The 26,304-nt window shown below is 41.0% G+C and overlaps 1 protein-coding gene across 2 annotated transcripts in view; it reads left to right on the top strand.

The window, feature by feature from the left end:
* The window catches only part of ROR1 (receptor tyrosine kinase like orphan receptor 1), a 422,204-nt gene that overhangs the window by 370,092 nt on the left and 25,808 nt on the right, over positions 1-26,304 (top strand). Inside the window, exons 4-6 of one of the 2 annotated variants that reach the window (XM_032136853.2) lie at positions 7,996-8,123; positions 10,720-11,037; positions 13,061-13,306. In XM_032136853.2, the coding sequence (XP_031992744.2) occupies positions 7,996-8,123; positions 10,720-11,037; positions 13,061-13,306 (692 nt within the window). Of the gene's footprint in view, positions 1-7,995; positions 8,124-10,719; positions 11,038-13,060; positions 14,029-26,304 lie in introns of those variants that run through there. The other variant, XM_058430733.1, reaches the window with a different exon arrangement.

Here is a 26,304-nt window from a genome sequence, read left to right as displayed (position 1 = left end):
CGAAAATCTGCCTAGATTGGTATGTGTGAATTTCATATTATTCTAAAGTCCCATTATTCTTAATAGGCAATTTTAGGGGGTGGTTTGAATGCCTGATATTTGGAGAACTGCCAAAGCACTTCCAAGGGGTCTCTAATAAGAACTCGGGGGCCCTGAACTCGGGGACTCCAAGTGTCACCTATGCATTTCCAGCTTCAGCCTAACCTTGGGGGCAAAGCAGGCCCTTAACAGAGGAAAAGTAAAAACATCCAAAGCATTCTTAGAAGGTGCAAGGCCGCCCTACCATGAAAACCTCAGTAAATTGAAGACAGTAAAAAATCACTCCTTCTTTTGATTAGCAATCTTCTGTATTCTTGCCAATACCGTACTAGTGCAGTCCTATCATTTCAAATGTGTGTTTAAATAGGAATAAAATATATTACACACATAATTTTCCCTCAAATTACATTTGTGAGATACAAGCCTGGGTAATTCTGCTCCTGTTCTAAGTGAAATGCAAACCCTTGTGTTTCCAAACATCACCATGAAGCACAGCCAATACCTTCCCTTTTCTGAGTTGGACACAAGTAACTCTTACGTGCTGCTCTGGAAACTATGACAGAACGTTATTCATCTGTTTGTTTTAATAGCCAAGGGGAAAAAACTTCAAAATTTTGATTTAATTTTTTAAAGAAAAAAGGTGGTATGAAACAGGTCGAGGGACTCTTTAGCTAAGCGAATAAATGTTAACCAAATTGTCACTGACCAGATGTGGGAACCAGCATGTGATATTCGACACCGTCACCTCAAAATTGCTTATGCTTACAAAGGCATTCCAATAAAAGAAAAAGGGATGTAAGGGTTAGCTGAATTCTCAACCCTATAGATTTAAGGCTTCTCTGTGAGTCGTTGGCCCTCTGGGTTGACATGCCTTGATTGGCTCCCTTTGAAAACTGACCTTAAAGGTCAAGTATGTTAACACCTACTTTTTGATGCCCACTTTCAGACCGGTCTTTAGAAAGCAGAGTTTGTGAGATAACTTCAGGATCCACATATTTAACCTGTAATCTCTTGACCACAGCCAGCCTGAGGCAAAGTCTGCGTTTCGTGCTCCCGACAGCTCCCCTCCCTGGATGCTCACCCTCCCCAGCCATCCCTTTCCTTGTCTTTGCCTATACCTGTCCAGAGATGCTCCCTGTCCCAGGGCCATCATTTCAGGGTGTGTGCAGCTAGAGCTGATAAGATTCAAATGATGCCCCCTCCTCCTGGTTAGCAGTTAACTAAGGTTGCTTCCAGGCTTGAAGTCTCCCCGGGAAGAGGAAGGAGGTAGGTTGGAATAGGAGGTAACTTTTCAGACCACCTCCAATTATAATCTGTTCTTAAAGTTTCTGTGTCTCTGATCTTCCGTCGACATTGGAATAATTCTGCATCTTTTACTTGGATCCTTAATTTTATAACGTAGCCCCATTTTTATTAAAAGCCAGGGCTAATTTTACCTTAAGAGATCTGTTTGCCCCTCCCAAGGGTGAAGAACCCCGCCTCTGAAGTGGGAAGCTTCACACTCAGCTCCAATTATGTGGCCATGCTTTTAACCAGATCTGCTAGTAGGTGGCCTGATTCACAAGTTTTAAAAAGGGCTATTTTCCACTTATTCATGGCCGTGATGGTCTTTTGGGAAAGCATTAGTAAGTTGTGTTTGCTTGGGTAAAGAGAAATGATTATCTACCTGACAGAAAATAACTCCCACTTTAATAAACTGCTCACTGAGCAAACCTATGGACCCTCCATCTCTTTGAGCTGTGTGATGACTTTCCTTCAAGGGTTTTAGGGGCAGCCATCTTGATGTGATTTCCTCACCATGGCTCAAAACAGGGTGTATGAAAGGGGTGGGGGGGATAAATTCAGAGGTCAGAGGTGTTGGGCTATTTAATTCACTGCACTCTGTCCCTGTGAGGCTGCCATGCTGTGGGATTGCCGAGTCCCTGTCCTGGCATTCCATTTGAAGAGCCGTGAGAATCAGAACAAAAGAACCTGCTGATACTAGTAAACTGCTCATGCTTATATCAGATTAGTCTGCTTGGAAGTGACTTACAAAGCTACCCCCAGGACCTCCCCCACCTCGAGGCTTGAATTTGCAACCATTGGCCCTCTCCCAAGGTCCCTCTACCTTGGCCCTTGTGTAAATGATATAATCTTTTTTAATTAAGGTGGAATTCACATAACATAGAGTTCACCGTTTTATTTTATTATTTATTTTATTCTCGTTATGTTTTAAAGAGATGGTCTTGCTCTGTCACCCAGGCTGGAGTGCAGTGGTGTGATCATGGCTAACTGCAGCCTCAAACTCCTGGACTCAAGCAATCCCCCTGCCTCAGCCCCCTGAATAGATAGGACTACATGTGTGTGCCACCATGCCCTGCTAATTTTTTTATTTTTATCTTTGTAGAGACAGAATCTCACTATGTTGTCTGGGCTGGTCTTGAACTCCAGGCCTCAAGCGATCCTCCCATCTTGATCTCCTAAAGTGCGGGGGATTATAGGCATGAGCCACTGCACCTAGCCAGAATTAACCATATTAAAATAAGTAAGTCAATAGTAGTTAGTATATTTATAATGTTGTATAACCACCACATCTGTCTGGTTCCAAAATATTTTCATCATCCCAAAATAAAATTCCATGCCCGCTAAGCAGTTACTTCTTATTCCTCCCTGTCCCCAGCCCCTAGAACCACCAATCTGCTTTTCTCTAAAGACTTACCTATTTTAAATATTTCATATAAATGGGATCATACAATATGTGCCCTTTTTGTTCAGCTTATTTCTCTTAGCATGTTTTTGAGGCTCTCCCACATCGTAACCTGTTTCAGTACCTCATTCATTTTTCATGGCTGAATAATATAGTCTATTGTATGTATCTACCACCTTTTGTCTATCCATTCATCTGTTGATGAACACCTGAGTTGTTCCCACCTTTGGACTATTGTGAATAGTGCTGCTCTGCACATTTGTGTAGAAGTGTGTGTTTGAGTACCTGTTTTCAATTCTTTGGTTTAAGTGAGATTTTACAGTCAGGAAAGTCCCTCTGCATCCATTCTCTTCTCATTAAGAAGAGGTAGGAGGCCCAGCGCGGTGGCTCACGCCTGTAATCCTAGCACTTTGGGAAGCCGAGACAAGTGGATCATCTGAGGTCAGGAGCTCAAGACCAGCCTGGCCAACATGGTGAAACCCTGTCTCTACTAAAAATACAAAAATTAGCCGGGCATGGTGGCACACGCCTCTAATCCCAGCTACTCAGGAGGCTGAGGAAGGAGAATCGCTTGAACCCAGGAGGTGGAGGTTTCAGTGAGCTGAGATCACACCACTGCACTCCAGCCTGCGCAGTGGGAGCGAGACGCCATCTCAAAAAAAAAAAAAAAAAAAGGAGAGATAGGCATTTTAACTGCAATTATCCCCAAAAAGAATATTTTAGGGTCAAATTTGTCAGTACCGATCAGTTCAGCTATGCTTGCCCATGCCCTGTATATTCTGATGAGGAAGAAAATGGCTTCCAATTTAGAGGATACTCCTGGTATGGAGAAGGGTCCACATTGGTGGGCTACCCTGGGACAGTCTCCTCATCTCTTCTAGTTCTATTGGCCGGTCAGTGGTAAGGTGGGTGCTAAACAGATAAAATAGTATATGAAACTGGAAATCTGTGGAATGGTTTGATGAAAGTACCGGGAATGGGTGGGGTTAGTGAGTGACTAACTTTCCAGGGAAGGTAGGGGCATTTGGATCTGAAAGATGAGAACATTCACAAGGTGAACGAAGGGGCGGAGGGCATGCCAGCCCTCAGGATGAGCGTCGTCAAGCCATGTCAGCATGGAAGTGCATCCTGTGGTTTGAGACTAGCAAAATCATCCACATGACTGGTACCATCAGGCTCGTAGGCTTGTCTGGCAGGGAAGGAAGCTGGAAAAACTGGCAAGAACTAGATGATGAAGTCTCTGCAGAACAGCATCTCCTTTCCTTGCTCTGCAGTGGTTCCTAGATGGGCACTCCTTTTGCTGCTGCACTGTTCCACGATCCCTCTTAGCACTCTTCAAGCATCCCTCATAAGCTCCTTGCCCTGGAGAAGGAGGAGACCCTGGAGGTGGATTACAGACCACATTTGCGTTTCCCAATCCCATGGCAGAGAATATGGCAGGTCGTAGAGGCTGGCAACATGGTAACTCAATTACCTTTATGAGAAACATGAGTTCCCATCACAAAGCACCCCTGCACCTTGACATCATGGTGAGGTAGCGGCGCATGCTGGTGCCAGCCACTGTGATGAATGGCCAAATTCCATTTGCCCTTTCACAACGCACTTTTCTTCTCCATTGAATGCAGCCTCGGGCACGCTCATTGCAAGTGCCCTTGCACTTTTGCTGCCTTGCCACTTGCTTCATGTTTTTAATTTGCTGAGCATGGAGTGAGGCAGGAAGACTTCAGCGATGAAAGAAGTATGAGCTGGAAAAAAGCGTAAAGCTGATTAATGCTGGAGGAGCATTTGTTCCCCTCCAGCCAAAGCCAGTGGGGAAAAATGGAAAAGAAGGAAATGTGATTTTGACTTTATGTTTAAAAGAAAACCTTTTACCACCCAGTATACACCAAAGCTTCTCCACAGCAGAAAGCCCCTGTAAGCAGTGCAAAAACTCCATCGCCAAACCACTTGGAAAGGAGTTATAGAGTGTGGTTAGAAACACTATTTAGGGCAAATCTAGCTCTTCTACTTGCTGTGTAACTTTGGATAAGTTCTCTATGCTTTCTGAGTCTCACCTTTCTCATCTGTAAAACGGGAATAATTACATCTTTACCTTTTTTATAAGATTGTTGTTGGGATTAAATGATTTAGTATCTGTTTTATAAGTATATAAAACTTAGCAGTATCTGGTACAGAATCAACACTCATTACAAGGTGCCTTTCTCGAGTAGGCTGATTTAACTCAGAGTAGTATTGAAACGCAGAACATAGTTACAGACCTAACAACATGGGATGGTGGCCTCACCTTGAGTTTCAGTTTAAATCCTAGCTCCATCACTGACTGGCTTTGTGAATTTGAGCAAGTTACTTAACTTCTCTGAATTTGAGTTTCTCCCTCATAAAATAAGGATAATAGCTCATCAGGGGCTGCTTTGAAGAAAGCACCTAACATAGTACCCAGCCCAGAGCAGCAGACACTTACTACATGTTTGGTTTTTTTCAGTGTTGTGGTTCTCAACCACATTCAAATCGCCTGATAGGTTTCTTTCAGCATAGATATCTAAGCCTCATCCCCAGAGACTATGATTTAATAGGTCTAAGGTGGGGCCTGGGCATTCGTATTTCCTAAAGCTTCTCAAGGAGATTCTTTCATTCATTTTTTTTTTTTTTTTTTTTTTTGAGATGGAGTCTCACTCTGTCACCCAGGCTGGAGTGCAGTGGCATGATCTTGACTCACTGCAACCTCCACCTTCTGGGTTCAAGTGATTCTCCTACCTCAGCCCCCTGAGTAGCTGGGATTACAGGCATCTGCCACCACACCCAACTAATTTTTGTATTTTTTTAGTAGAGATGGGGTTTCACCATGTTGACTAGGCTGGTCTTGAACTCCTGACCTCAGATGATCCACCCGCCTCGGCCTCCCAGTGTGCTGCCAAGGCGATTCTCATAAGCAGCCAAGACAGAACCACTCCCCAGCAGATAACAGTACATACTGGTTTTGGGGGTTTTTTGTGTTCTTTTTAAAAAATCTGTCTCCCAGGAGACTGAACAGGATAGTAGGAATTCTGGGAATAGTCAAAAATTTAATACACCTGCAGTTCTAAGCCCTTGATAAGAAATGTGCAGCCAAGGAATTGCATTCCATTTTATTCTGAAAAAAAGTATTCAAAGAGTCTTTTTAAGAGTCTTGAACTGGAAAGGTGGTAAGAAGTTTAGCCTAAGCCTCACACATAAAATATGGGAACTCCCAGTAGGTTGGGGATTTATATCTGGGGGTAATTCCAGGGTTTTGTCCTCCCAAGAGATATAAATTGAAGCCTTGAGAGTTTAATGTGGGGGAGAAAGAAGTGTTCTCATAATGACACCTTAAAAATCCAGGGCTCTGCTAATGCCTAGGGGATAGACAAGCATCATCTGCAATAGCAGGGGGGTGGCATGGGGGTGTATTCTGGTCTCTGTACTTAGGTTTCCAAGATCCAAGTGTAGGTCATCAAGAACCTTCTTTCTCCCCATAGGTTTATGGTATTAGTTACCCAATAAAAGTTGGGTTAATTTTACAACCCAAGTAAAATTTAAGCCAAAAAGGCTTCAGCATTACTCTAGGATTTATGAAAGTAAACATGTGGAGTGCTTGCAGGATTGTGCAACAGTAAAATTTCAATGTCTTTATGTCAGGTATATTATATATTCATTTGTATGTGTATTTAAAGGTTAAGTTTTTAAGAGCTTTGCAATACAAACTATTTTCAGTACTAAACTGAAGATACTTCCCCCACCTTCACCTTTAAAATGATTCTTTTAATGAATGGGAGTAGAGAGAAGCAGAAAATTAGTGTCCTATCAGGTGATTTTTCCACTTGGTTTGCTGCTATACTTTGACTTTCTAGACTCCTACACTGGACCTTCAAGCCAGGAAGTGCGGCACCATAGCACTAACCGCAGTCTCTCTTACGATGTGGGAGCTTAGTAAAGAACTGTCTTTTAAATAAATGTCCTCTTTGGTCATTGTAAATACTTTAAGAATAGCCATATATTATCTCTACAATTTAAAAAAGCTTTTGCATTATCTGATGGGATCGTCATGACTTTCCCTTGTAGGACAGAGAAGTCAGTTACTGTGTCCAACTTGTAGATGAGAAAATTGTGGCTCAGAGGGCTCAGATACCTTGCCTAAGGGTGCCCAAATGTTAAACTCGGGAAGAGAATTTTGTTCTCCTGACTTTGCTCTGAGGGATTTTTACTTAGAAGAAACCAAAGAGGAAAAACGGTATTTTTTTTTTTTTTTTTTTTTTTTTGAGATGATATATTGACGAGGAGCATCCAGGGTTAAAGTCAACCCACACACGTGGCAGGCAGACTTTGGTTTGGCTATGGTCTGCGTTTGAGAAACAGCTGGATGTTCTGCACTCGAGGGATCTTGTGCTCATCGTAGGCCCTCATGGGAGACGGTAGCCTCTGCCCTTTCAGGTTGAGCCTGCCATCTTGGGTCTTCATCTCCAGCCTTAGATCTCCAGTCCTTTTACCTGGCACATGAATCATGTCATTTCTGGTGTCCCTCTGTCTTCAAGATGAAATCTACTACCCCTCCTTTTAAAAAAAGTATTACAATTTTTAGGCTGTAAAATTTTAATAAGACTGTTTTTTAAAACTGTAGGGAAGCATGAAAGCAAAATTTCCATGGACATTGTCTCTAGATTTCCTTGGATTTAGTGACCTGATTCAAACTCTCCAGGCCATGGTTTGCCCTGGTCCTCTTTGGGCAGGATAGAGATAACGGAGGTTCAGCAGTGAAGAGCCACCTAACTGGACTGCCCTCGGGTTTCTTTCCAGCTGCACCCAGCTTCTCACCTCATGGATCCCCCTAATTGACATGTCAGTTGGAGTGGATCTGGTCGCCCACGCCTTTGTAGCAAATGAAGCAGAAATAATCTGTGCTTAAAAAACAAAAAACTGCAGAACATGTGCCCAGATTTCCAACTCATTTCCTCTTTACTCCTGTAACTACATCATCTTCCAGCCCACCACCAGCTGCGAAAATAAAAGCATTTTCTCCCGTATTTAAGGATGATTTTGTGCTTCAGGATGACTTTCTGGGGGTGTAGGAAACTTGACCAATGTGACCAACAGATGTTTTAAGAACTGAGCAAAAGCCCAATTCCTTAGCCCAGTCTTTTGTATATTGTGCCCAACTGTGCCCCCTAGTGACTATTTAGGGTATCGCGCAGTCAGCGCTTGCTGTGCCGTGTATGTATGTGGTGCATCAGCTAATGTCTGTCTATGCTTTCTTTCAGAGATGAGTATGAAGAAGATGGATTCTGTCAGCCATACAGAGGGATTGCATGTGCAAGATTTATTGGCAACCGCACTGTCTATATGGAGTCTTTGCACATGCAAGGGGAAATAGAAAATCAGATCACAGGTAGGTAGCACCAATGAAATTATATTTGTCCCTTGAATAACTATTTTTCTCACCAAAAGTTTTATTGAGCTCCTCTCTTGACAAAGGATTAAGCTCAGCATAGAGATTGGGAGCAGGACCATAAAAAAGCATGAGACATGATCTCTGTGCTCTGGAATTTACATTAAAGTAATTTATTGAAGGCTGCTCTTAGAGGAAAAGGAAGCTTTGCGAAATCTCACATTCATTCAAACACTCAATAAATAATATTAAGTGCTTTCAGCGCACCAGGAACTGAACCTGAATGGGAGAGATGATGGTGTGTAAATAAGCCAGGTATGTCTCTGCCCTCACAGAGCTTACTGTTTAGAAGCAACATGATGTGGACTGAGGGGGATGAATTTAGAGTTTAGAATTCTGGACACTCACCCCATAACTATTATGACAGTGAACTTTGGGGAAATCGCTTACTTTCCCAAAAAGTTCCCTTCTTCATCTGTGAAATGAGTGATGAAGCAAGATGACCACTGGTCTTTTCTTGCTCTAGCTTTCAGTATTTCACTCTTCATTTTTCTTAATTGAAAGTATCCTTTTGATAGCAATCTAGTAGCGAAGCACTTGCTAGCACACGTGAGTTAAAGTAGCACAGGCTACCTCGTAGGATTTTGCATGCATCATTCTGGTGGTTACAGCAGCTTTGTCCCCTTCCGTTAGTGTAGTTATGATGCCTCTGTGTCATGTATCCTTTGCAATCCATTCACATTGCCTTCGTGACATTCTAACGAGGTTGCCATATCTAGCAAATAAAAATTCAGGATACCCAGTTACATTTGAATTTCAGATAAACAACAAATAATTTTTTAGTGTAAGTATGTCATAAATATTTATCTGAAATTAAAATGTAACTGTTGTCTTTTTCTTTATCTGGCAACCCTAGGGTTTAGGAGAGGTAAGAACAATCCCAAGGCAGAAACATAGAACAGCAAAAGGCCCAGAAGCTATGTGGAAGCTATGTGCTATGAGGAATGTGAAGGAACTGAGAGGAGGCCAGGGGGAAGAGGGAGGAGGACTTTTTCTTTTTTTTGAGATAGAGTCTCGCTCTGTCACCCAGGCTGGAATGCAGTGGCGCGATCTCGGCTCACTGCAAGCTCCGCTTCCTAGGTTCATGCCATTCTCCTGCCTCAGCCTCCTGGAGGATTTTTTAACCAACCAAAAGAAGCAACTATAAGAATAGGTAGTTGCCATTTTCTGAAGCCCTCATTTCAACAGGAAGAGAATTCTGAAATTTCAAAGAGCAGTAAGACTGACAGGGAGGAGCTGTTAAACACCCATTTCAACCTAATGTAAGAATGCCTTAACGTACTTTTACCTCAATATCCACAAAAACAAGTAGACATTTTGGGCCAGGCACACTGGCTCACTCCTGTAATCCCAGCACTTTGGGAGGCTGAGGTGGGCAGATCACTTGAGGCCAGGAGTTCGAGACCAGCCTGGCCTACATAGCAAAACCCCATCTCTACTAAAAAAAAATACAAAAATTAGCTGGGTGTGGTGGCACGTGCCTGTAGTCCCAGCTATGTGGGAGGCTGAGGCATGAGAATCCCTTGAAACTGGGAGGCAGAAGTTGCACTGAGCTGAGAGTGTAACCCTGCACTCCAGCCTGGGCGACAGAGTGAGACTGTCTCAAAAAAAAAAAAAAGTGGAAGTTTTGATGTAAATAATTGGTAACCTATTTATAAAAAATGCTCTCTTGGAGATTTCTAATGGATATCAGCCTGGTGGAAAGTTTTTTTAAAAATTCATTTACCTTTGTTTATCCCAGCGTTTCCCAAACTTGTTGGCTTGTTTCTCAAGCACTATTCTATTTCACACAATTAATGTTCTGAGCAACATACTTGGGGAAATAATGTATCAGCAAGCTCATAGGTTTCCTTGTGAGGTGTAAGCTCCTTGTCAATAGCGGTATTCAGAGGTAGGCTGGTGTGCTTTTTGTGCATCTTACCCTACTAGTTAGAGATTAAGCTAAGGAACCACTAATATTCGATGACACACATTGGAACAATTGCACTGTGCTCTTTGAGAACTTCCAAGTGAGTTGCCTCATTTTCAGAAGATGGAGTAGAAAGTATTCAAGCCATAAAGAAATTAAGCAAGTTACCCTAAGTCATCCAGCAACTCTTGCCATGCAGCAAGACACAGAACTGGATCCTGTGCTCAGGCTCAGCCACTGCAGAAACAAGTTCTGTCCCTACAGCTGTCAGATGTTTTAGAAGCCTCACAAAACTAATAAGAAGCACCAGATGAAACACAAAGTTCGATTGCTTTGTAGTAAAAAATGAAAAATATATTGTACTTTAACCTAATTAATTTTTTTATTGGGAAATGGTACCTATGTAATTTAATCCTGTTTTTTTGACTTTGTAGTCAAAATGGTTTTTTTCAAGCCAATGAAAGTAAGCTGCTTAGACATCTGAAATGAATCTCCTTCTCTGGGCCTTGTCTGTTTCAGCATGGCGGATTCCTCTCAATGTGTGTTTATATCTGATATCCGTTGACTAGATAACCAAAGAAGATAAACCCTGGCCTCTGGGAGTTAATAATTGTGTTTGTTTTCCAGCTGCCTTCACTATGATTGGCACTTCCAGTCACTTATCTGATAAGTGTTCTCAGTTCGCCATTCCTTCCCTGTGCCACTATGCCTTCCCATACTGCGATGAAACTTCATCCGTCCCAAAGCCCCGTGACTTGTGTCGCGATGAATGTGAAATCCTGGAAAACGTCCTGTGTCAAACAGAGTACATTTTTGCAAGATCAAATCCCATGATTCTGATGAGGCTGAAACTGCCAAACTGTGAAGATCTCCCCCAGCCAGAGAGCCCAGAAGCTGCGAACTGTATCCGGATTGGAATTCCCATAGCAGATCCTATAAATAAAAGTAAGTGGTAGCCCCTGACCTTCTGTGCTCTTCTAAGGGTCAGCAACCTGTTGGCACAGGGAAAACTGGACCTTGACCCACAGTGATTTTCATACTGTTAATCAAATTACTTTCCAATGGGCTGAGTACTGTGCCTGAGCATTCAGTGGTGGATTAGACATAGTTATCTTCAAGAAGCTTCACGAAGACAATAATTTTAAAATATGGAAGCTGGTTTCTCAATAACTTAAACATAGAATTACCATATGACCTAGCAATTCTACTCCTGGGTATGTAATCAAAAGAACAGATGTGCAAACAAAAACTCATAGGAGAATGCTTATAACAAAACTATTTACAATAGCCAAAAGGTGGAAATGACCCAAATGCCATCAGTAGAGGAGCGGTTAAACAAATTGTGGTATATCCACACAGTGAAACATTATTTATCCATAAAAAGGAAGGAAATACAGACACATGCTACAAACCTGGATGAACCTGGAAAACATTATATTAAGTAAAAGAAGCCAGACGCCATTGTATGATCCATTTATATGAAATTTCCAGAATAGATAAATCCATATAGACAATTCAGATTAGTGGTTACCAGGGGCCAGGCTAGGGGTAGTGGAGAGTGACTCTTTAATAGATATGGGGTTTCCTTTTAGGGTAATGTAAGTGTTCTAGAACCTATAGTGGTGAAGGTTGTACAAAATATTGTGAATGAACTAAATAAATGCACTAATGGTACATGTAATGGTAAGTGTATTATAGCAAGTGTCCGTACATTCTCGCATTGCTATAAAGAAATACCTGAGACTGGGTAATTTATAAAGAAAGGAAGTTTAATTGGCTCACGTGTGGTTCTGCAGGCTGTACAGGGAGTATAGCAGCTTCTGCTTCTGAGGAGTCCTCAGGAAGCTTCTAATCATGGCAGAAGATGAAGGGAGAACAAGCTTCTTACATGGCAGGAGCGGGAGCAAGAGAGAATGAGTGGGGAGGTGCCACATGCTTTTAAATGGCCGTGAGAATGAGGACTTACTCACTATCCCAAGGCCAGTACCACGGGGGGTTGGTGCTAAACCATTCACAAGAAACCTGCTCCCATGATCCAGTCACCTCCCACCAGGCCCCACCTCCAACCCTGGGGATTACAATTCAACATGAGATTTGGTGGGAACACAGACCCAAACCATATCATACCGCCATTTTAAAGATATGGATGGGTTTGCCTCCATCCCCTACCCCGTCAACACCACCAAGCAAAAGACTATTTCAGTGTACATTTCCCTTTCATCTAGAATTAATCTCACTGGCAATTTTTTAAGTTTCCTTTTGGTCGTTAATACTATTTTATGAGTTAAGTAAATGAATGCATCTAAAATGCTTAACACATGGTAAGGGGTCAGTAGCAACATTATTATTATTGTCATTACTCCTCCAAACTCCAATTCAGTTCGACTGTATAGATTCCGCAGTGCTTTTAAGCCCCTGTGGCCACCTGTGAGGGCTACTTAATGGGATCTGCTTCTCCAGGGTGCCGACCCCATCAGCACAGAGATAGCCCCCACTTTTGTTAGAAACCCAGAATGCACAGCCTCTAATAAGCGTGTTCTGTGAATTACAATACCAACTAGATTCCTTATTACATGATTTCATGTCTAAGGCTGTCAATCAGAATGGAAGGAAAAGTTTGGCTTGAACCTTCCTTGAACCATTCACTAGGAAATTACTTCTGTGCCCCCAGGTCCCACCCCAGTTCCGATTTCTTCTGTGTTCAATGTTAAAAATACTTTTGGAAGACTGATTTTATTCCTGAAGCAGAAGCTTTAAATCCTCCCAGGAATGTAACTGCAAGGCAGGCAGGCCCTGGGTCCAAGCCCAGCAAAGCAGGGAGACGGCCCTGCATGGCCCCTGACCAGCAGGGAAGCTGTGGCCATGAGGTTAATTACCTGCCCTCCCCTCCAGAAACTGCTGGCTAGAGGAGAGCTCCAGCATCTCCTATGTTTCTTTCTAATTGTTTGGGCTTTTGTGTGTTTTTCAGATCACAAGTGTTATAACAGCACAGGTGTGGACTACCGGGGGACCGTCAGTGTGACCAAATCAGGGCGCCAGTGCCAGCCATGGAATTCCCAGTATCCCCACACACACACCTTCACCGCCCTTCATTTCCCAGAGCTGAATGGAGGCCATTCCTACTGCCGCAACCCAGGGAATCAGAAGGAAGCTCCCTGGTGCTTCACCTTGGATGAAAACTTTAAGTCTGATCTGTGTGACATCCCGGCTTGCGGTAAATAGAAGTCATTGCCCCTAATGTATTCAATCAGCTTTGAAGATCCCTATCCCACCCCTCTTCATTTAGGAGAACCCTATAAGGGGGGCAAAGAAAATGGACAGTATTTGCTTTGCTTGATCTCAATCTGTTTTTAGGGTAAACCTTGCCATTTCCACATAAAACACCTTGTAAGGTACCAAAACACACTCTCAAGAAGTCAACTGCCTTTATACCTGCAGCCATTGCACTAGTGGATGTAACACGGACCTAGCCCTCCAGAGGCACAGCTGAGACAGTTTATCACATTGATTTTTATAGAAAAAGATGTTACCCAGAATGGTCTGTGTCCAAGTGGACCTTTTTAGCAAAAAAAAGAATATTGGAAGCAGGAAGAAATTGTTTTCTGTATGCCTTAAGAACACCACAAAGCAGGATGAATCTACAGCCATTACTAGGTCATCCAGGGCAATCTGTGGGTAAACTGTGTCCTTCGTTATGTCTGTTAATACTGCAGAAGAAGTATATAGGTATCTAGTAAGAAAATGGAATTCCTGAGTCAGTTAACTGTTCCTTTTTCTAGAAAATGTTTGGAGAAAATAATGAAAATGGGCCAAGCATGGTGGCTTATACCTGTAATCCCAACACTTTGGGAAGGCCGAGGCAGGAGGATCATTTGAGCCCAGGGGTTCAAGACCAGCCCAGGCAACATAGTGAGACTCCATCTCTACCAAAAAAAAAAAAAAAGAAAGAAAATATTGCTGAAACCTGGAATTAGGAACTATTTTGGAAATGATTCATCTTCCTGATCCTAGTTCTCATAGATATCATAGATAATGCCAAGTTTCCCAGGCATAGTGGGAGAGTCAGGATGTCACTGTTGGAAAAGCAAAAGCTACAGGGTAGGGGGGTGGGCAAACAAAAGCAATAGTCATGGGACCCACAATACAAAGTGAGCTCGGTGTTTAACCAGATGATTATTCAAGCCATTCATTCAGAATATTTGTTGAGTACCTACTACGTGCCAAGTACTTACTCATCCCAGCATGGGGAGATGCCAGGGACCCTAAGGAGGGAGTAGGCATAGCACATCCACAAAGAAGCGAGGAGTCATGGAGGCGAAATAAGCAAGAGGGAGAGTAGCAGATTAGGTCGGGAAAGTAACAGGACCTGATCATGTAAAGCTCTGTAGGCCGTTGGAGGACTTAAGCTTTGACCCGGAATGAGTTGGGAAAGCATGAGAGGGTTTTGAGCAGATGGGTGACATGACCTGACTTACGTGTTTGAAGGCTCACCTCGGCTGCTGGGTTGAGACTAGCCTGTGGGAAGGATGCAAGAGCAAAAGCAAGGAGATCAGTTGAGAAGCTACTGCAGGAATGCAGGGGAGAGATAAAGTGGCCTTGACAGGAGGAGGAGTGGAAGACGGAGGGACACGTGGGCAGATTCTGGGTATGTGTTGAAACTGGAGAAAAGAGGAGTCACTGATGGATCAGATGTGGGATATAAATGATGGAAGGAATCAAGAGTGACTCCGGAGCTTCTCCATGGAATTGCCTTTTGCTGAGATGGAGAAAACTATAGGAGGAGTAAATTTAGTGGGAGCTGGAATCAAGAGTTTTTGTTCATGCTGTTTGAGATGCCGTTTAGAAATCCAAAAAGAGATACTGAGTAGGTAGTTGGATATCACAGACTGAAGTTCAAGTCAGGGTCTGGGATGAGATGGATACGAAGGAAATGTTGGCATACAGATGGCATGTAAGGCCATGACACCTGAAGGAAAGAAGAGCATAACTGAGTGGCTACCATGTGCCAGATCCTATGTGAGACACCTTACCTCTGTCACCTCATTCAATCTTCATATCCAGCTTCTATCATCCTCATGTTATGGATACGAAAACTAACAGTAAGAATTAAGAGGTTTGCTCAAAGACCCTCAGCTATCGGTGACTGAGTCATGATTTTAACTCAGGTCAGCCTGATTCCCAAACCTGTTGGCTCTTTCCACTAAGCATACTCTCTCTAGAGAAAGCAAAATGAATCTGCTTAATGGCAACAATAACAGGTCAACAATAAATATATAGTTTGTAGTAAAAGCAGTTTATTGTAATAGGTAAGGACATGGGTTCTCATGTTTAAGTCCCTGGGTTTGAATCCCAGATCTTCAATGAAATAGCTGTGTGCTCTTAGCCCCTCCTAATCTCATTTTTCTTATCAGTAAAATGAGAAAATAATGATATACACTTAGGATTTATTGTGAGGATAAATTAGTGGTTAACTGAAAAACTCTATGATGTCCAAACATAGTAAGTGTTCAATACATATTATCTATTATTATATAGTCAATATATAAAGATAAATCTATTCGAATTATCACATAGTCAACATATGTAAATAAATGCTTGCTCTCAGCTCAGCAAATATTGTTTGAGAGCCCACCATGGAGTAGGGAGGTTATAAGAGGAATAAAATGATTCATGCATTTGAGGTATGTCAGTTACAATGCAGTATGTATGATACAATAGAAGTTAGCACAAATGTTATGGAACAAAGAAGAGGAAGGGCTTAAAAAAATACTAAAGAAATCCATAAGAAAAAGTATTAAAAATATTGAAAAGAACCCTAATGATGAAAATTTGAGAAACTCTTATTCTATAATTTTTTTCCTACCTGTTACTTGTTATTATAGTGACTTTACTTGCAAAATGGTTTTACGGATAGTTGAACACACCAAATTTTAGAAAGATCACCACACCCCCTTTGTGTTGCTGGGCTTTCATGCACCTTCATATGGGCTTTAATATACTTTCATACGTATTACAAAGTAACCTCTTGCAGAGCCGTTGTTGATCATTTCAAGGAAAATTATTCTGTATTTTGTGATGGTTTGCACTTCATTTATGACATTTTCCACGTTATTTTCAACAGTGATAAGAAAGGAATAAAAACAAAACATAGATTTACTTAGGTACCCATTCCTTCTCCTAAACCAGGTAAGGTATGAGAGTCTGCAAGAGAGTCCAGGATAAAAGCAGTACTTGCTAAGCACCTTCCATGCACCAGGCACAGTGCTAGGGTTTTCATATGCTTTCTTTATCCTCATCTTCATACTCTGACAGGTATTATTAACCCTATTTTTGCTGATATAGAAGCTGAGGCTGAGAAAGCTCCAGGGTCATCCAGCTAGTAAATGGAAGGTCTGTCTGATTCCAAGCTCATCTTCTTGCTACTCTACTGTGCTACTTCGGGTTATTGGTTGATGTACAGAGGAAACCAAATGAATTGATTTGTTTTGTTTCTTTGTGTTTTGAGACGGGATCTTGCTATGTTGCCCAGGCTGGTCTCTAACTCCTGGGCCCAATAAATCTTTCTGCCTCAGCCTCCTGAGTAGCTGGGACTACAGGCATGCACCACCATGCCCGGCTTTAAATGAATTGTTTTAAGAAAGAAATGGGCTGGGCTTGGTGGCTCACGCCTGTAATCTCAGCACTTTGGGAGGCCAAGGCAGGCAGATCACTTGAGGTCAGGAGTTCAAGACCAGCCTGGCCAACATGATGAAACCCCGTCTCTACCAAAAATACAAAAATTAGCCAGGTGTGGTGGCATGCACCTGTAATCCCAGCTACTCAGGAGGCTGAGGCATGAGAATCGGTTGAACTGGGGAGGCAGGGGTTGCAGTGAGCCGAGCTCGCACCACTGCACTCCAGCCTGGGTGATAGAGCGAGACTCAGTCTCAAGAAAAAAAAAAAGGAAGAAAGAAAAGAAAAGAAAAGCATTATTCGTTCCACCCTAGGTAAACACTATTGTTCTTTGGGTGACTTCTGACCCTTTATTTCCAACTAATGCCCATCAGAAGTAGGGAAGTAATTTGCCCAGAAGCTGGAAGACGTATTGATACTCTGATTCAAGGACTCAAGCTCTATTACAATTAGTTTAAGCAAAGACTACAAATTATACCTGGAAAGTACCTGTTTTCATTTCAATGCCCTTCCTGCAGCATCCAGATCAAACACATGCTAGGAGGGATGAAAGAAACCTTCGAAAGGTCTTTCAAACTGAGTAGAAAGAGGGAGATCACTTACATCTACAGAATACCTACTATGTGCCTGCATGGTGCCTGGTGCTTTACATATTCATCTCCATTTAAAACTCACAACCATGCTGTGGGGTAGGTGTGATTAACATATTTCACTGAGGTTCAAAGGGGCTACAGGACTTGTCTAAATCACACAGCCAACCACTGTCTGCATAGAGCTCTGACCAAACTCAAAGCTCATGCTCTTTTACCAGACACTCTGCTATCTCTCATTTAAAGATTTTTCTGAAATAAATACATGCATGATGATAGGTTCCACCTCTGGATTACATCATGCTGATTTGCATCATATGATATGACATCAAAAATCTTCCCATGCTGATGAAGAAATCTATCATAGTATTACCCAGTGTGTTATTATCTTAGTATTAATCAGTATAGCGATGTTGAAAACCCTTGGAATATTTATTTCCTGAATATATGTGCAGAGGACACAGTGAAAATTCTGAGGACTGGTTAATACTAGTCACATGAGAGATGAATTTAGATGAAAGTTAAATGTAGAGATGACAAGGCAGTTTTAAGAACATTTTCATTTTATTTTAAAACAAAGCAGTTCCTCTTGAATTCTTCAAGCCAAGCCACAAATATATCCATTAAAGGAACAGGGAAGCCTTGACATATGATCAATAAGCTGCTGGAGGGCCAGTAGCTCCCAGGTGAGATTCCTGAGAAGACAGCAGGTGAGCATCAGCTGTGCTCAGGGCTGTGCCTGTCTTCTCCCAGTCGCCCTCAGCCCACCTCTAACAAACTGATCATCATGGAATCCTACTTTTATAACTCCTTTGGAGCATTTGGTTTTTTTTTTTTCTCATTTCATTGTCACAAAACCATGAAAGATCAAGTAGGAATTTCCAGCCCTGTTTTACCATATGAGAAAATCAAGGCCCAGAGAAGTGAGAAGACTTACGTAAGATCACAGATGAATTCATGGAAACCAGGTCTCCTGTCTCTAGGACCACTGCTCTTTGTTCTACACCAGTGATTCTCAACCAGGGGTAGTTCTGTCTTCCAGGGAACATTTGGCAATTTCTGGAGAGATTTTGGTTATCACAAGTGGGTGGGGCTGGGGGATGCCACTGACATCTGTTGTGTAGAGGTCAGGGATGTTGCTAAACATCCTGCAATCCCCAGAACAGCCCACACAATGAATCATCTAGCCCAAAATGTCGAATGTTGGGGTTGAGAAACTCTTTTCTACACTGGACAATTGTAAACTATAGAATAACAATAATATTCAATAGTAATTACCATTTATTGTATGCTTACAATGAGCTGAAAACTATGCTGATACTTTTAGGCATTATCTCATGTTTAAATAGTTCTATCCCCCTAGGAGTAGGGTTTTATTATACCCAAGAAAGAAAGCTGAAACTTGGAGAGGTTAAGTAACATGTGTCCGAGGTCACATGGTTAATAAGAAGTGGACCCAGGACTCACATCTGTAGTCAGCCTTTTAAACTGTGGTTTATGCATGTATGTTGTTGTGTGTGTGTTTGTATGAGTGTAAACAGATAAAACTTGAGAATAACTTCATTTTACAGTGAGTTATAAGCTAGTGGGGCAGATTGAAGTGAGCCCTTTTTCTCCTCCATCCTGAATGAGACAGAGTCTCATAGGAAAATTCCTGCATTCTTTAGCTAACTCAGAGTTAAGGAGATTTCAGAATCTCCATGGGGTTTCTCATTTTCCTACTGATAACTTTTGTTTTAGTTTCAACTAAGTAAAGCTAAAAGAAGCATAGGCCTAATTAAATAGAAAATGTGAACGTTTGTTGTACTTTGTCTAATAAAGGCGCTTGAGAACAGTCTGCCGCAGATTGTTTTATCTGTGAACTTTCACTCCAGAGCAGAATATAAAATTAAGTACAACCAAACATGGCTGTTGTAAATTCTGGGAATTGGCTTGGCTAGGATTATATGCATATGCCCAGACAGTGCTTAGAGAAAGTGAAAAAAAAAAAAAAAAAAAAAAAGACGAAAGATGGTTTGGGCAAGACCTGGCTTCTCATCCTCCATGTCTTTTCTTTCGTGTTCCAAGCATCTAACAATTAGAATTACTAATTATTCATTCACTCACAGAAACCAATATATGTTGAGCTTCTACTGTGTCTCAGACCCCGTGAACAAGCTAAATCAGGCCATGCCCTTGTGTAGCCTACAATCTAATGAAGGAATCAGATGGAAAAGAAATACATGAATCACATTAAGTGTTGTCATATAGTTCCCAATTTAATGTCTGCTCTTGTGTGCGTGGCATTTTAATGATGACTACTGCTTGTTGAATACTGTGCTAAGATATCTGTGCCGGCATCTAACCTAGGACTTAGTTGGTGCTCAGTAAAATGTGTTGAGTTAATTGGTTTAATCCACACAGTAAACACAAGATAAAGGTGTCATCTCCATTTTCCTAAAGGAAAAACAGGCAATATTGTTTTTACTGAAGCCAAGATTCAAACCAGTTCCATAGAATTTCATATCCATTCCTCCATCTACCATGCCATAACTGCTTAAACAATAGAGTCCTGATTATTTCAGAGGAACACACATTGCTTTATTATTTTTCCTTTCCCTTTGATCATTATGATCTCTCTGGGTCTTTGGGATGCTGCCCATTGATATTCTTATTTGCAGCTCCAGGGATATAGGAATGGAGCCTACTCTGAGAGACCTTACTGTGCTCCTCTTAGACGCAGCCCTGATATAGATTAGCTCCCCAGCAGCTCCACCCACATCTCACAGGGTGTGCCCTTCTCCCATTAAGTCCCATCTCCTCTCTTTCTGGAAGCCCCATGTCTCCTCCAGTCCTCAAAGTTGGCCATCTTCTCTGCCTGCAAAGCTTCATTCACTGTGCTTTCACCTTTTGTTGCGGTCACCTTCCAAGTCAAATATCTTGGGTTGGGTGTAAACTAAATTGAGAAAGAAGCATTTTGCCTAAGTTCTTTCTAACTGGCATCTAGGCACACTGCCTAGGTTCACCATTTCACAGTAGCCCTTTATCATTGCTTTTCTATGCAGCTCTGGGGGCACAGCTGTGGAAACTGTCAATACCTCTGAGAGCTCCTTTTGCAACCATCTGTCCATTTTACTTTGGTTGTATTTTATTAATACCACAAGACTTATGTTCTCATTCTCTCTCTCTCTCATTTAAATCCCCTATTTGTTTCTTTCTTGATTTGTATGGGAAGGCAGAATCCCAATCGTATTGGTGTTTTTATATTTAAACCATGGCCCTTTATTTTACCCTTGATCAAATCTTGAGGCCACATTTCTTCCCCTAGCCATGGCAACATGTCTGTTTCTCCTCTAAGTAAAGGTTTCTCCCTCTACCAAATAAAAGTTCCAAGCAGCAGTATTGTTTTTACTCCTCAACCAGCTTCACCAAAGAGTACCCATGATAAGAAAAGTGGTGAACCATTTGGCTCCATTTGGAGTTTTCATACCTGGCCTATTGCTTTTGTATTTCCTTTTAAGTCATTGGCTTGCAACAATTTGCCAAAGGGCGCATTGCCCAGTTTTGTGCCTGAATAGCCTTGACTTGTCCCATAACTTACAAACACCCACCCTGGGCTCCACTTTGTCACAAACCATATTCTGCAACGTGGTGGTTTACAGTTCGGGGCAAGGCAGATGTTTTCCAGATTGTGAACACTGCCATTTTTAACGTGCTCTGTCAGCAGCCTTCTCCCGTATTTCATAGGAGACCTGTTGTAAGGCAATTTGTCTTTCAGCCATTTCTTCAAAATAAAATTGAATGTTACAGTGAATTGGATGGTGGAGAGGGGTAAAGGAGGAAGAAGTACAGCACTGTTTTATATAGTTTGAAGCTTTCTGGAAGAGTTGTTTTTCTACTACAGAGATTTTCAAGATGTGCTTTCATTTCCAGTCTCTATACATTTTCAACAACAAAGAACAATAGTGACCCAAAACTTATAGCTAAGTCATGTTCCATGAACATTTTTAACCATAAAATAATTTCTCTCGAAGGTTTTTTTGTTGTTGTTCCTAGTATATATTGAGTCATTTACCCAGTACGTAAGCTGCTCTAGCAATAAGCTTCTGAAACCTCTGAACTCTTTGGGCTCACCACCATGCCAGTAAGAAGTGCTTGTTGGTATCTTAACCTTTGGTGAGAGAAATCTGATATAACACCACAATGATTGTTGCCACCGGCTTTGTAACAAAGTGTTTTTTGGTTAAGCTTCTGGCAGGAAACACATGGCACAAGCCAATAGACTAAGGGAAATGTTATAATGTAATTATTTAGGGAGGTATTGGCAGAATTAGGAGAAACCAACAAGGAAAGTTGTGAGACCTGGGGCTAACAGGAATGGGAGGTATTACCATCCTAGATCAGTTACCTTACCTTGCAGAATATAGCTAAGACTGAAGAGAGGGCTGTCCGTGAGCACATGCTATGGCCTTCAACCCAGCAAGGAGGAAGCCAGAAGAACAAGGGTTTCAACCCATACTCTTCTCCTGCCTTTCGTCTCCGGCAAATGACTCCTATAGGTTAACCTAACTGGAAGCCACAGGTCAAAGGTATCCATTGATACTATCAGTAGAGGTTGGCCTCAGCAAGGAGCTGGTCAGAAAGGACTGAGACTGGATCTGGTGGGCTGAGGATACTCAGGGGAAATGTCATCACTGACTTTAAATCTCTTCATAAGAGTCAGCTTTAAATAAATTGTTTTAAGAAAGAAATGGGCTGGGCTCGGTGGCTTATGCCTGTAATCCTAGCACTTTGGGAGGCTGAGGCGGGCAGATCATTTAAGGTCAGGAGTTCAAAACCAGCCTGGCCAACATGGTGAAACCCCCATCTCTACTAAAAATACAAAAAAAAAAAAAAATTAGCCAGGTGTGGTGGGGGGTGCCTGTAATCCCAGCTACTCAGGAGGCTGAGGCAGGAGAATTGCTTGAACCCCAGAGGGGAGGTTACAGTGAGCTGAGATCACACCACTGCACTCCAGCCTCGGCGACAGAGTGACACTCCGTCTCAAAAAAAAAAAAAAAAAAAAAAAAAAGGTTCAGTAAGGGCCTAAATAAGTTATTTCAACTCAATTTATAAAATCAGAGAACCTTGGGAGCAACCACAGAAATCATCCAGCCTCTACTTGAACATTGCCAGACATCTCCAGAGACAGAGAAATCCTTCCACTTCAAAGTGATTATGGAATGATTCCAACTGCTCAAAAGTTCTGCCTTTGTAAGCTAGAAACCAAAACTCGTATGCAAAATCTGATTTGTTTAAAATGTTGGCCACTGATTCATATTTTTTAAAAAACCTAATAAAGAACAAGTCTATGGACTAGATCCAAATTTTTACTTTTGGATAATTTCTTACACAAATTTGAAGACATATATCACATCCTTCATTTGATTTTCTCTTTGGCCTAGAGATCACATGAGTCCTCCTACATTTCCTTGCCCATTCTTCTCCTCTAGGTGTTTCCTGCTCCTTTAGAGCCCTCCTTAAAAATGTGGCTCTTAGTTGTGAGACCTGGGGCTAACAGGAATGGGAGGTATTACCATCCTAGATCAGTTACCTTACCTTGCAGAATATAGCTGAGACTGAAGAGAGGGCTGTCCGTGAGCACATGCTATGGGCTTCAACCCAGCAAGGAGGAAGCCAGAAGAACAAGGGTTTCAACCCATACTCTTCTCCTGCCTTTCATCTCCAGCAAATGACTCCTATAGGTGCTTTTAACTGGAGCAGGTAGAAGAGGACCACGATGTTCTTGATTATTACCCAGTATTGCCAATGAATACTATTATGTTGCTATAAGTGCCATATATGAAAATTTTTGAGCAATTGCATCATGCTGTTGCTGGGTTCATCTGAGCCTTTAAATCTTCAGTAAAACTTATTAGTAATCTTTTGTTTGTTTTGGGGGTTTGGTTACATCAACAATTATTTAGTAGGTTTGTCTAATCATGGACTTTATAAACAAGGTCTTTAACTTTAAAGCAACTTATAATATTTATTTTTACAATTTCAGCTTCTGGTTTGGATTCATTGTATTAGCCTGTTGAGTATGATCCTCTAAAATTTTATTCCATAATTAAACAGTTAGGTATCTTTCCTGGATTCTGGCCATTTCAAGTTTGATAAACATACCATCAATGACAACGTTGGGCAGGCAGGATTCCTCAAGCATACCCCTCTACAATTTGATGTTGATTAACTGATTAACACTATTAAATAAAGGCAGATGATGAATTACAAATACATCTGATGATATTATTATTCAACCCTTTATCTTGTCCATAAGAATGTCATAAGTCACTCGAGTCATTTGATCAAATGTTTTGCTAAAGTTTAAATGTGCTTGGTCTATCACTAATAATCTCATCAAAATGAAAGAGATTTAATTTTATGCAATCTATAGAATTTTGTCACTGAAAGATTGGCCCGATTAAAAAGTGGGCAAAGGACTTGAATAGACATTCCTCCAAAGAAGATATACAAATGGCCAAAAGCATATGAAAAGATGTTCAATATCACTAATAATTAGAGAAATGCAAATCAAAACCCCAGTGAGATACCATTTCACACCCATTAGAATGCCACTATTAAAAAAATAGCAAGTGTGAAGAAATTGGAACTGTTGTGATCTGTTCGTAGGAATGTAAAATGGTGCAACTGCTATGGAAAACAGAATGGAAGTTCCCAAAAAAAATTAGAAATAGAATTACCATCTGATCCAGCAATCCCATTTCTGAGTATTTAATCCGAAAGAATTGAAGTCAGGATCTCAAAATATTTGTACACCCATGTTCACTGTGCATTATTCATGATAGCCACAAGGCAGAAGCAACCCAAATGTCCATCAGTGGATGAATGGATAAAGAAAACATGGTATATGCAAACAATGGAATATTATTCAGTCATAAAAAGAAGGAAATCCTGTCACATGGTACAGCATCATGAACCTAGAGGACATTAGACTAAGTGAAATACACCAGTCACAGAAAGATAGATACTGAATGATCCACTTATATGTGGTACCTAAAATAGTCAAAATCGTAGAAACAGAAAGTACCATGGTGGTTGTCAGGGCTGAGGGAAGAGGGGAAATGGGAAGTTATTCAATGGGCATAGAGTTTTAGTTTTGCAGCATGAAAAAGTTCTGGAGATTGGTTGCACAACAAGAATAAATATATGTAACATTATTGAAATGTAAAATTAAAAATGGTTAAGATGGTAAATTTTATGGTATTTTTTTACAATTAAACATTTTTTAATTATTAAAAAAGATTAGCCCAATTCTTTTATAGAGGAGTAAACTGAGGCCCTGAGAGTTTATAGAAACTTTTGGTGAACTTGTGTGGATTCCAGTTACTAAGATTTTTCCCAAATGCTCACAAATGAGTTGCTCTCCCTAACTTATTATAGTTAAAACCTTTTCTGCAGGGAAAAATTTTGATCAATGTATATGGCCTATTCAGCATTTTTTAAAATAATTCATTTGAGAATACATAAGGCAATAGACCATCTACTTAGTATTTCCATCAAGTCAAGAGAGTGAATGCCTGGGCCCAGCCTGCCAACTGAAGGCCTAATTACCTCTCTCTCTCGTCTTCCAGGCATATGCCTAAATCACTGGTGCAGGCCCCTATCTGCTACCAACCTGCTTATTTTATAGTTTTCAGATAATAAATTGGTAGTGATTCCTGTTTGTTTTCTATGGTTTTTAAATTTTTTTCAGTCAAGGTTATAATTTAAACTTGTTTAATTTCCCTTGAATTCTAAGGTTCTGTAAGATTTCTTCCCCCCTTTGCCATATTTAAAACCAGAGCCTTTTCTTGTTTTAACTCAAAGTAATATCCCAGATGATGTTTCACTTTATTAAAAGTACCTCTTTAATAAGAAATCATGATTACTTTGCTTTAAATGTCAGGATAAGAAAGGAGTATTTTCTCTATTATATTTAATTACTAATCAAAGTATTGAATATCATTGTAAAAATAAAATAGGAATGTCAGATGTGAACTGTGATACCAAATTGTTGATTTTTAAAAGGAAATTAATCATGTGATCTGGACTAAGTCGTTGGTTTCAAAAATCTCAAGTATTTAACTTGATGTAACTAATATGTGCATTTCACTTTTAAACAGTTATTCCAAAGTATTAAAAATCTTCAACATTCTAATTTTCAGCCGATTTTCTCTGTAATGCATTGGAGGTGTCCATTACCCTTTAAAATGACTAGTAAGAATAATGTCCATTGTTCCAAAATGATTTTCTTAAAATAGTATGATTCCCACCAGGTATTAGTCTTCATTGAAAGAGAACTTCGGACTCTTAAGGAGAATGATGAAAAACAGTTACATATAATGTTTTAGGGTAATTTTGATTAGTAATATAATTTACTAGAAGCACTGAAGGTAGACAGGCTTGCATTCCAACCCAGACTCTGCTACTTCGTAGCTTTGACAAGTTATTTTTCCTTTCTCGGTCTTAATTTCTCGATGTGTAAAATCAAGATAACACCAATGTGCCTGCCGGGTTAAAATGAGGAATACAAATGCTAGGACATCAAAAAGGACCTAGGCAGATATTAGTTTTCTAATTTTTCATTTGGAAGGCTCATTGTTCTATGGAATATTTTTATATAAGATTTTGAGAGCCAGCAGAGACTGAATCCCCTTATGGCCAAATGCAGAGAGCTGTGTAGGGAAGGAAGCACTTTGTATGGACGACTTACCATGGGCCTGAATGTGTTTCTGTCACTTCCAACATGACCATGTATTGTTCTCCTTGATTATTTCACTTGGCAAAAAGACATTGGGCCCCTTGTGCTTGTTAGCATATCCTCAGTGTAATCAGAAGGAGCCAAGCTTGACTGTTTAAAGGATTCAGCTTCTTGAAGTTTGTTCTCCTGCAGACCTACGGGGGGATTTGTCCCAGACCCTCGTTTACA

Source organism: Hylobates moloch, unplaced genomic scaffold (genome assembly GCF_009828535.3).
Source record: "Hylobates moloch isolate HMO894 unplaced genomic scaffold, HMol_V3 SCAFFOLD_18, whole genome shotgun sequence".
Taxonomy (NCBI): Eukaryota; Metazoa; Chordata; class Mammalia; order Primates; family Hylobatidae; genus Hylobates; species Hylobates moloch.
This window is presented reverse-complemented; position numbering and strand designations above follow the sequence as displayed.